General features: G+C 39.7%; 1 protein-coding gene across 11 annotated transcripts in view; it reads left to right on the forward strand.

Moving 5' to 3' along the window:
• The window catches only part of mast2 (microtubule associated serine/threonine kinase 2), a 412521-nt gene that overhangs the window by 218205 nt on the left and 181479 nt on the right, over positions 1–12837 (forward strand). For 6 of the 11 annotated variants that reach the window (XM_043699133.2, XM_043699131.2, XM_043699132.2 and 3 more), the window contains one exon: positions 10873–11067. The exons of the other annotated variants lie outside the window; for them this stretch is intronic. In XM_043699133.2, coding sequence (XP_043555068.2) covers positions 10873–11067 — 195 coding nt within the window. The remainder of the gene's footprint in view (positions 1–10872; positions 11068–12837) is intronic. 11 annotated transcript variants of the gene reach the window in all.

The raw sequence follows: 12837 nt of genomic DNA on the forward strand, positions 1-12837 counted from the left end.
AGTGAAGTCTCATGGCATCAAGTCAAACGCAGTCCAGGAAACCTCTTGCTGATTACCATAAACTATCCTTCCTTGGCTGATGAAACAGTACTCCTTCATGTTAACAGCATTTGGAAGAAACACTGAAGGTAGCAAGGGCACAGAATGTCCTCTGGGTGAGAGATTTCACTGTCAACCACCAAGAGTAGCTCAGCAGCAGCACTACTGATCGAGCTGTTCAGGTCCTATAGAACACAGCTGCTAGATTGGGTCTGCGGCAGGTGGTGAGAGAACAACAAGAGGGAGAAACATTACCTTGTCCTTACGAATCACCTGCTGCATCTGTCCAAGAGGGTGTCAATTGTAGTGACAACTACTCAGTCCTTGTGGAGGCAAAGTCTCACCTACACGTTGGTGATTCCTTAGATTTTGTTGTGCGGCTCTAACACCATGCTAAATGGGATAGATTTTGATCCAGCAAACCGACTGGGAATCCATGATTGCTGTGGGCCATCAGCAGCTGAATTGTACTTGAATACAATTTACAACCTCCTGGCCCAGCATATCTCTCACCTAATCATTACCATCAAGCCAGGAAATCTCCCCTTATTCAATCCAGAGTTGCTCAGCAGCAGCACTACTGATCGAGCTGTTCAGGTCCTATAGAACACAGCTGCTAGATTGGGTCTGCGGCAGGTGGTGTGAGAACAACAAGAGGGAGGAACATTACCTTGTCCTTATGAATCAACTGCTGCATCTGTCCAAAATGGTGTGAATTGTAGTGACAACTGCTCAGTCCTTGTGGAGACAAGGTCTCACCTACATATCTCACCCAGCATATCTCTCACCTAATCATTACCATCAAGCCAGGAAATCTCCCCCTATTCAATCCAGAGTGCAGGAGGCATGCCAGGAACAGCACCAGGCATATCTAACATTAAGATGTCAATCTGGTAAAGCTACCAAACAGAACTACTTGCATGTCAAACAGCATAAGCAGTAAGTGATAGACAGAGCTAAATGAGCCACAACCAACGGATCTGATCTAAGCTCTGCATTCCTGACACATCCAGTTTTGAATGGTGGTGGTGCTCAGCGATGATCCAACCTGGCTTCCTCTAGAGAACTCCAGCATCACAGATGCCAGTCTTCAGCCAATTTGATTCACTCCATGCAATGTCAGGAAATGGTTGGAGGGACTAGATACTGCAAAGGCTATTGGCCCTGACACCATTTCATCTATAGCACTGAACACTTGTGCTTCAGAACTTGCCATCCCCTTAGCCATGGTATTCCAGTATAGCTACAACATTGGCACCTCTCTGACAATGTGGAAACCTGCTCAGGTATGTGCTGTAAACAAATAACAGGAGAAATCCAATCTGACCAATTACCACCCCTTAATCTACTCTCGATCATCAGTAAAGTAATGGAAGGTGTCATCAATAATGCTATCAAGCAGCACCTGCTCAGCAATAAGCGGCTCACTGACACACAGTTTGGGTTCCACCAGGGCAGCTCAACTCATTATAGGCTTGGTTCAAACATGGGCAAAAGTGTTGAATTTCAGAGGTGAGATGGGAGTGACAGCCCTGGTCATCAAAGTTGCATTTAATCATTTGTTCTTAGGAGTTCTTTAGGGTAGTGTCCTATGCCCAAGCATCTTCAGCTGCTTTATCATTGACCATTACTCTATGATAAGGTCAGCAGTGAGAATATTGGCCAATGATTGCACAATGTGTGACACCATTCACAACTTATCAAATACTGAAGCAGTTTATATCCAAATGCAACATCGGCCAGACTTGGGCTGAAAAGTGTCAAGGAACACTCGTGCAACACAAATCGCAGACAATGACCAGTTCCAAAGGAAAAACAATCTAACCAGCACCCCATGACATTCAGTGGCATTGCCGTGACTAAGTGTCCTACTGCCTTCATCCTAGGAGGTTATTATTGACCAGAAACTTTACTGAACTTGTCATATAAATATGGTAGCTACAAGTGCAGGTTAGAGACTAGGAATACTACAGTGAGTAACTTACCTCCTGACTCCCCAACAGTGTCTATTATCTGCAAGGTACAAGTCAGGAGTGTGTTGGAGTACTCCCCACTTGTCTGGATGAGTGTAGCACCATCAACCGTGGTTAGCACTGCTGCCTCACAGCGCCAGAGACCCGGGTTCAATTCCCGCCTCAGGCGACTGACTGTGTGGAGTTTGCACGTTCTCCCCGTGTCTGCGTGGGTTTCCTCCGGGTGCTCTGGTTTCCTCCCACAGTCCAAAGATGTGCAGGGCCAAGTGAATTGGCCATGCTAAATTGCCCGTAGTGTTAGGTAAGGGGTAAATGTAGGAGTATGGGTGGGTTTCGCTTCGGCGGGTCGGTGTGGACTTGTTGGGCCGAAGGGCCTGTTTCCACACTGTAATATAATCTACAAATCTACAACACTTAAGAAGCTTGACACCATCTAGGACAAAGCCAATTGATTGGTACCACATCTGCAAGAGTCTACTCCCTCCACCACTGATGCTCAGTAGCAGCAGTGTGTACTATCTACAAGATGCACTGCAGAAATTCACCAAAGATTCTTTAGCATCTTCCAAACCCATGACCACTTCCATGTGGAAGGAAAGGGCAGCAGAACCATCGGATCACACCCCTCTAAGCCACTCAGCATCATAATTTGGAAATACATTGCTATTCCTTCAGTGTTCCATTAGTATAAATACTCTGATTCAATCACCAGAATATCTAAATGTTTCATTTTTGTATTGCTATACAGAATTAAAGAGACTTTCACCAGGCTTCTTTAACGAAATCAGAATTGTTTGTTCATTATAACGTAAAACTCATACTTAGAACCAAATGGCAAAACTGGTTGATATATAACAAAGATGTAGAGGTGCTGGTGTTGGACTGGGATGGACAAGATCAGAAGTCACAGGACGCCAGATATAGTCCAACAGGTTTATTTGAAACATTTATGATTTCAGATAAGCCTGTTGTACTGTAACCTGGTGTCATGTGATTTTTGAATCTACAACAAAAACAGAAATTGCTGGAAAAGCTCAGCAGGTCTGGCAGCATCTTTGGAGAGAAATTAGAGTTAATGTTTCAGGTCAAGTGACTGTTCCTCAGAACTGATGGCTGCTAGAAAACTGTCAGGTTATATTGCAGAATTCAGGGTGAGGTAGGAACTAGTGAGTAAACGATAGGTAGGGATAGAACCTCACGAGAGAGAAGAACAGTTGGACAGACAAAGGAGTTTAACTGTTCTTAGGCCAGGGCTTATGGTGTAAATGGTGACTCTATTGGTATTTATTAAACTTTTCTATCCGTTCAATTTGAAAGTTTCCAAACTCTTCATTCTTATGATGTTCAAACTCTTCAGATCTTTCTCTTTGATGAAATTTTGACCATGCTATGTTGCATGAAAATAGTGCTATTCAAAGTAATGCCTTGTGTGCTTTGTGACTGTCACAGAAGTGCTCTATCCTTAATTTTTCTCTCCAGTATTTGTTACAATTAACCATGTTCTTAAGAAAAGCTACTCAAAGACCAACTTTTGGATGAATCTTCAGGTCATCTTCCTGATTGCCACCCATATCATTGTACTTTTTCATACATTTATGTATTTTTCTCTGCCCTTAGGTATGTATGCATGCCATGTTTTCAGTGGTGCAGGCTTTTTTGTAGTAGTGATGGGGATCAAAAATGATTTAGACATTCCTCATTATGTCATATTAACATCTTGTCTACTAATTTGGAATAATATCCTATTTACCCTGGTATTTATTCTAGTCTTTCATTTCTCTGAGTGGCTAAGTCTTTTGTTTTACTGCATTAATAACATTTCTAGAATGGCCCACAATTTCTGAATGAGGTTTTCTCTGATGCAAGGTACTGGGGTCTTGGAATTGATTTAGTTCTAAGTCTTTAAATAAATTAAGGCCAATTTTCAAAGTACACGAAGACTATTTTGATGGGTCTTTAATATTACACCACTGTCTTGACCACTTGATATAATTTTTGCAATATTAAAAGTTGACTTTAAAACCATTTCAGCCCCAAACTATTCATTGTGTGAAAACTGTAGAAACAAACAATGCATTAAGAAAACTGTGTGAACATGTATTGGAAGGATGTTGTGATTTAGATAAATGTAAGGTGCTGCATTTTGGGAAAGCAAGTTGTAGCAGGTCTTATACACTTAATGGTAAGGTCCTAGGGAGTGTTGCTGAACAAAGAGACCTTGGAGTGCAGGTTCATAGCTCCTTGAAAGTGGAGTTGCAGGTAGATAAGATAGTGAAGAAGGTGTTTGGTATGCTTTCCTTTATTGGTCGGTGTATTGAGTACAGGAGTTGGAAGGTCATGTTGCAGCTGTACAGGGTGTTGGTTAGGCCACTGTTGGAATATTGCGTGCAATTCTGGTCTCCTTCCTATCAGAAGAATGTTGTGAAACTCGAAAGGGTTCAGAAAAATTTACAAGCATGTTGCCAGGTTTGGAGGATTTGAGCTATAGGGAGAGGCTGAACAGGCTGTTTTCCCTGGAGTGTCGGAGGCTGAGGGGTGACCTTATGGAGGTTTATAAAATCATGAGGGGAATGGATAAGATAAATAGACAAAATCTTTTCCATGGGGTGAGGGAGTCCAGAACTAAAGGGCATAGATTTAAGGTGAGAGGGAAAAGATATAAAAAGAGACCAAAGGACAACTTTTTCACACAAAGGGTGGTATGTGTATGGAATGAGCTGCCAGAGGATGTGGTGGAGGCTAGTACAATTGGAACATTTAAAAGGCATCTGGATGGATATATGAATAGATAGGGTTTGGAGGGATATGGGTCGGGTGCTGTCAGGTGGGACTAGATTGGGTTGGGGTATCTGGTCAGCATGGACAAGTTGGATCGAAGGGTCTGCTCCATGCTGTACATCTCTGAGTCTATGTTGTGTGCCAGAAAATAATTTTTTTTTCCTATCAGTTGGCATCCATAGCAGCCTTGTGTTTATTTCATCAAACTGAAGGACCAAATTGATCACCTTTCTCTTATTCAAAACATTCCACTGCTGGTTGGTTAATTGTCATGCCACACAAAATGTTTTACACTTGTTAATGATGACTGATGGTAGTTAATGTGCTATGTAGTGGATTTGTTTCTTTTAGTTTGGGGAATCTATTGCACTATTGTAATTATCATATTAGTAAAGTTTGACAAAATTTTCCCCTTAAGGTGTAATGCAGAGTACTGATAAAAGTAAGCACTTTAAAAAAAAACATAATGATTTGTGAATTTCAGAAATTACTGAAAGCTTGGAATTCAGAGAGTGAAATTTAACTGCAGTGATACAAATAGACAAGTAACTTAAATGAAAGAACAAATTGGGAGTGGTGTCAACTGAGTTGCTGATCATCTGTCACCTGGTTTGTGCTTACTGGCAGTCATCGGATCAGCTTCATTCAGTTGCAACATCAGGATTTTTAAAAAGTCCTTTGAGAGTCCAGTACTAACGGTTGCAGTCATCTTTCAAAAACAGTCATTTAATAAATTGGTAGGCATCAACTATATGAGTCAGTGAGGCTTAGAAATGAGTAATAGTGAAAATAACAGGACGATGACTGTAACATTTCTCCTCTAAAACAAAACCTATTTCAGAGGAAAGTACATACAAAAGGAATTTGATGACATAGGATAGGTTTTGAAGAGGCAAGAGGGAAACCATACATGGATTTAGATATTGTTAAATATAATTAGCTACTGTGTAGTGTGGTGCTAAAATCTGTTGTATGCCTAAATCCATGTAGTTTAATCAGTTATGAATTCAATGTTCATCTTTATAAATGGGATGGGAGTCAAACTTTAATGCACTATTTCCAAAGTGATGTAAGAAAATTTTGGATAGTCCCCTTCCCTGATACCAACACCAATTTTCATTTTCAAGTCAGTCATTGCCTCTTGAGGTCTGATTAATTACTTGTCTGGTATTTGAAAACATTATGTCCATCTTAACCTACTGCTAAAGTAAAAACAGATGATTTATTGTGCTGTAAATATAGTACAGCATTCCCCAAACTTGAATTGTCCATGTTCTGTTGAAGAATACCATTTAGTAATTTTTGCTATTTATTTTGTTATGGATAGATTGTGAATTTCAAAATAAAATCTCTCCCTATTTTGTACCAGCTATCTGTAAGCAAATTGTTATTTAATTTTGCCTTTTTAAAAAAAAATACATTGGGGGTTTTATGTACTGTCAATGCTAAAGTTAAATTAAGATTAGGGTTTAATTCACACACTTTTAGACACTGGGATGGGGCGGGTTATCACACAACCTAAGAAAACCAAGCAGCATACAGGAAATTATAGAATTGAAATGTATAAAGAGGTTATTCAACTAATAACAACTTAAATACAAAACAATTGATCAATGTTCTTGCTTTTTGGATTCCAGAAGTCCAACATTGAAGACTGTAGTCTGGAATTCCTTTCTGGTAGTGGGTTAATTGAGGATTGGAGCCAGTTTCTTCTCTGTAAAATCTCCTTAAAGCGTTCTAAGGAAGCTTTTATTCAACTGTGACGTCTGTTTTACTGTTTTGACTAACTGAGATCTGATCACTTTTTAACAGACTGGAGGCTTTTTCTTTGTAGTTTAGAGTTAGTGGTGTTGATTTTGTCAATGGACATGAAATGGCACAGTATTGGCCTCTGAAATGCTTGCTATTTGAAAATTGTATAATTAGAAAGGCAGTTGAGCTCTGACCAGGCCCCCTTGGAGAACTCGGCTTGCATTGCAGCCAGCCAACTGTCTCTGGGCCATTCCAGGTTAAGTGGAAAGTTGTTAATGCATCTTCTTATATGTAGATCTAACTTGCAATTCCACTGTAAGTTTATTTTTTCTCGAGACTATCATCTCCATGGCAGCTTATAAAATAATAGTTTAGTACTCCTGTCTCATCATGCTGGTTACCGTTGACTTCTGAGAAATGTCCAGTTCAGTTCAGTCACATGATCAAAGCAGCTATCTTTGAGGGCTGTTTCCTGGGCTTTTTAAAGCAGTGAATAAATTTATATATGTATATGAAATGTGCTGGGCCAACATTTATTGCCCAAACCTTGTTGCCTTTGAGAAGGTGGTGGTAAGCTGCCTTTTTGAACCATTGCAGTCCATGTGCTATAGATGGACCCACAATGTTGTTAGGGAGGTAATTCCAGGATCTTCACATGGAAGGAACAATGACATATTTCCAGTTCAAGATTGTGAATGACTTGAACGGGAACTTGCAGGTGGTTGTGTTCCTATGTACCTGCTGCCCTTTTCCTTCTAGATGGGAGTGACCATGGATTTGGAAGGTACTGTCTAAGGAGTTTGGGTAAATTTCTGCAGTGTATCTTGTAGCTGGTACACACTGCTGCTATTGAATATCGTTGGTGGGAGGAAGTGGATGTTTTGTCGATGTGGTGCCACGCAAGCAGGTTGCTTTGTCCTGGATGATGTCAAACTTCTTATGTGTCATCAGAGCCAAGCAAGTGAGAAATATTCCATCACACTCTTGATTTGTACCTTGTAAATGGTCGATGGACATTGGAGAGTCAGGACATGAGTTACTTGCTACAGGATTCCTTGCCACTGACCTGCTCTTGTAGCTACTGTATTCATATAGAACATTACAGCGCAGTACAGGCCCTTCGGCCCTCGATGTTGCGCCGACCTGTGAAACCAATCTGAAGCACATCTAACTTACACTATTATATTATCATCGATATGTTTATCCAATGACCATTTAAAGTTGGAGAGTCTACTACTGTTGCAGGCAGGGTGTTCCATGCCCTTACTACTCTCTGAGTGAAGAACCTACTTCTGACATCTGTCCTATATGTATCACCCTCAGTTTAAAGCTCCGTCCCCTCATGGTAGCCATCACTATCTGAGGTGAAAGGCTCTCACTGTTCACCCTATCTAATCCTCTGATCAACTTGTATGTCTCTATTAAGTCACCTCCTAACCTCCTTCTTTCTAATGAAAACAGCCTCATGTCCCTCAGCCTTTCCTCATAAGACCTTCCCTCCATACTAGGCAACGTCCAGTAAATCTCCTTTGCACCCTTTCCAACGCTATGGCTAGTTAAGTTAAGCTTCTGCTTAATACAGGTAGTTACCACCAGGATGTTGATAGTAGGGGTTTCGATGTCGGCAATGGAATGACAAGAGGATTGTTATATTATCTCATTGCCTGGCATTTCTAATTGCCTTGCATTTGTGTGGCATGAATACTACTTGGTACTTTTCAGCCCAAAATTGACTATTGGTCAGGTTTTGTTGCATTTGACATGGATTGCTTCAGTGTCTGAGGTGTCACGAATGGTGCTGAACATTTGAGATTCCTCTGATATGTTTGAAGATATGAAGCAAAATAGTTTTGCTTTACACTGTCCTTGATAATTTCTGTCGATTTTCAGTTTTTCCACAAACTAAATTAATTAAATTGTGAATTTGTGTGAAAATGCAGCAGGCGGTCTAAGTGTAAATGAGCTGCTAAGTGCCACGTTTTGCAGTACAGTACCTGAAATCCAGGAACATGCTTTTTTTAAAATCAACCCACTTCCATTGAACTCTGCACCATTATTTATCTGTGTGTTATATATTCACATAACTGCTTAGCCTGTTGCTTTAGGATCATAGGTAACACAAGTTGTGTCTTCCCTCCTTGTTTTTTGTCCTCACAGACATTTTTTAAAAGTGCTCCAATCACACGAATGAAAATTATTCTTTCAATTAGAGACTCTTTATATTTGAGATTGTATAGATTGGTTATTCTTCTGATGTTATTCACCTCCTATTTGGATTACAACTGTGAACTCCGAATACTCACTGTGTGCAGCTAAAAAGACTTTTTAAAAAATATTTCTTCCTTTTTAAGTACTTCACAGAATGCAATCTTCTAATACTTTCCATTCTGGGAAGTTGAAGTGAATTGTGATATTAACACATCACTTATCAGGTAATATTTACTTTTAAGATTTTTTAATATATGTCTTCCTTCTTTGTCCAAATTCTTCTTTCCTGCACATATTATTGCAGTAGAACCCTGTCCCAAACTTTCTGGTAACACTTGTGCAACCTTACTCAGTACTTACAAAACACTAAATTGACTCCAGGAGCTCAACAGGTGGACAACATCAAGTTCCTTTAAGTATACAGATCTGTCATGCAATTTATTGACACTATCTGCATTCTCAGCTGGTTATGATAGTACTTGCATAAATTTGAGTACAGCTGATTTTCAACTTTACAAGTCTGGTATTCAACGTCTCCATTGTGCACCTGGCTGAGGGAACAAAGTATCTTCAAAATTATAGAAATTTTTGTGGCCTTGTTTGTTGAACAAACTAATGTTTGAATTATTTAATCTGGAAAATATTTCTTATACTTTCCTTTTCTAAATTTGCAGATTACACATTACCCAGGGAAACACTAGTTTTTTGGTAATAACTTTCTGTTACAATTTTTGAGGTAGCATTATTTGTAGTTAATTCTGCTGCCAGTTAGAATCATAGTATGTCCCAGTAGAAGAGGTGATTTAGACCATGATGTTTGCTATTTGTTGACTTTCCATATCTCTGTGTCTACCTCTGTTTCAGATGTTTATGTTCTTTTTCCAAAAAAAAAAGATGCAGTGGTTTCTGCCTCACCCATCTCATGGCTGTGAAACTTCTGTACATTAAGAAATTTCTCCTAACTCTTTCTTGCCTTTTTACAATTTAAATTGACCCTTTATTATTGATTCTTATTCGAGGTCCCTACTCAATCTATCAGTGCACTTCAGAATTTTAAAAATATCCTTCTGTGAAATCTTCTCTTGACCTTTACTGAACCCATTAAAGTAGAATCAGTATTGCAGCTCATTACTGTTACTTGTTCCAGATTAGACACATAATCCTGTGTTGATTACATCATGGAGCACAAAACACTAGGCAATGTTTCTTCATCTGATAGTGAGCTTTGTTATTATTATATTAATTTATGATTATTTCATAAAATTTTAAGTGCCAAACGGTTACTCTGGGTAGTCTTTTTTTTAAAACTTGAGACAAAGGAGGACTATATTAGTAAACATTTACACAGTTTATCTCACCACTGCTAGGCTCAAGCATAGGAGTTTGTAATCTCCCAAGATGTACCGACGATAGGGCTGCAACTGTGCCTGATTTCTTTCCTTTTTGATACTTCCAGTTCTCCTGATTGCTTTCCCAAATCTTTTAGGTTAGCATTTTGATTCCTAAATAGGAACCAATAATGAACACCGTTGCTGTGATCAATTACACACACTCCCATTCAGCCTCAGTTATACTTGCACATTTTTCTATATTTGCTGTTAAGATGAAAAAGAAAGTACGCAGATATTTTTGCTCATGTGTTCAAGTTTATTGATTACTGAATCACAATAGAAACTTGAGTAAATTTGACCTCTTTATTAAATTGGCATGTGTTATGAGTGCTCTCTACTGAAATTAGTCCAATATCTTTTGTACCACACTCTCATGGAGTATTTGTTTTCTGAAGAATTCAGTTTAAATGCTGTGGAGGAGAAGATTTAAAGGTCTATATAAAGCAAAAAAAAAATTGTGCAGACATTTGTGGTATGTACTCCTAAAATTCTAAAGCCTTCAATTCTATCACAAAAAACTTTCTAATTCAAAATTTCTTTCATTTATGGGGTTCCAAGATGGCACTAGTCTTGAATTTGGAGCATGATTAAAATTGGATTTTCACTTTGTCTTTGATAATACCAGCTTAAATGATAGAATTTGTCAAAATATCAGAACATTTTTTAAAAACAGATTTCATTCTAATATTGCCAAATTGTTGATTCTTGTTTGTACTACTGTACTTTGTTAGAATCTGGCCCTCTGAAAACCGCCTTTCAGAAGAAATCTCATCACCACCTTCAGCCAGCAACCCAAATTTCCTCACTGTTCCCAGCAATCCAGATGCCACTCTTTCTCAGCATTGTGCTGCTTTGGGTATCTTTTCAAACCTGTACAGGGCCTGCAGTCCCTGCTGTCAAGCCTATTACAATCGTTTCCAATGGAGGTAAGAAAGTGGCATGATGAGCATTAAAGGATCATGAGTGTGGCTTGTATTTGGTGCAGTGAAGAAGTTTGTTCTTGGCCTGCAATTAATGTCCCTTTAATACTGCTTTTTTTATCTGTTCAATAATTAATAACATAGAAATAATTTACTGCTTAATTTGGCTACTTTTACATTTGTTGCAGAAAAGATTTAAAAGAATGTTACCAGGGTTGGAGGGTTCGAGCTATAGGGAGAGGCCAAATAGGCTGGGGCTGTTTTCCCTTGAGTGCCAGAGGCTGAGGGGTGACCTTATAGAGGTTTATAAAATCATGAGGGGCATGGATAGGGTAAATAGACAAGGTCTTTTCCCTGAAGTGGGGCAATCCAGAACTAGAGGGCATAAGTTTAGAGTGAGAGGGGTAAGATTTGAAAGGACCTAAGGGTCAACCTTTTCAAGCAGAGGGTGGTGCATGGAAGGAATGAGCTGCCAGAGGAAGTAGTGTATGCTTCCACAATTAGATCATTTAAAAGGCAACTGGATGGGTACATGAATAGGAAGGGTTTAGAGGAATATGGGCCAAGTGCCGGCAAATGGGACTGGATTAGGTTAGGATATCTGGTCGGCATGGACGAGTTGGACTGAAGGGTCTGTTTCCGTGCTGTACATCTCTATGACTTTAAGTGACTTGGTTCAAAAACTATGATACTTATACCCCGATACTTGCTGGTGTTGTTTTGAACTTTGCACCAGTGTATTGTTAGTGGGTAATTGTAAGTAGTTAGCACTTAAATATGATCCTGAATTTTGAGGTCACTGGTCAAATATGCAACCAGTTGTTTTCTCAATACTTTATACTCCAGTTCTACTGCATCTCTGGGAATCTTAGTTTCTTTATTTGCAAATTCACTGGTTGTGAACATACCATAGCGAGGGAAATGGGCTGAAGTAAAAGTGAGCAGTAAACTATCCAAATTTGACAGTGTGAAGCCTGGATTATTTTAATTCCTGGCCCTCAGTTATGTGCATGCTGTCTGCTGTATGTGCATGGGAAGCAATTGCTGGATGCGCAGTGTTGATTAACTGAAACTGAAGAGACAGTGCTGAAACCTGGGTAAGTGTGTTGAGAACTGTCGGGTTGCTGCCTTTCACTTTGCTCATGCTCATTTGGAAATTAAATGAAGCAGCAGAATATATCCGTCTTTTACTGAGATATCTCTTTGGAGTTCTAAAAACAAACGAGCTTTAGAGCTTGCACAAAACCCAATGATTAGATTAGATTAGATTAGATTACAGTGTGGAAACAGGCCCTTCGGCCCAACAAGTCCACACCGCCCCGCCGAAGCGAAACCCACCCAAACCCCTACATTTACCCCTTACCTAACAGTACGGGCAATTTAGCATGGCCAATTCACCCGGCCCTGCACATCTTTGGACTGTGGGAGGAAACCGGAGCACCCGGAGGAAACCCACGCAGACACGGGGAGAACGTGCAAACTCCACACAGTCAGTCACCTGAGGCGGCAATTGAACCCGGGTCTCTGGCGCTGTGAGGCAGCAGTGCTAACCACTATGCCACCGTGCCGATGTTGGTTATACTGAGGCTGCACCAATGGAAAGAAAAGCAGAAGTATTGTTCATGAATGAAAACATTTAGACAATGCGAGCTGTGAAAATTGGGACAATATTTAAGTCATGTAATCTTCAGAAATGAAATGCAAAGAATCTTTTTTTATCCCTCTTGGAATTTTCATAATTTTGTGGGGACTTTACAGGTGATATTTCTGTAGACA

Source organism: Chiloscyllium plagiosum, unplaced genomic scaffold, assembly GCF_037043375.1.
Source record: "Chiloscyllium plagiosum isolate Xiang-an unplaced genomic scaffold, Cpla_swu_hap1 HiC_scaffold_9, whole genome shotgun sequence".
NCBI lineage: Eukaryota > Metazoa > Chordata > Chondrichthyes > Orectolobiformes > Hemiscylliidae > Chiloscyllium > Chiloscyllium plagiosum.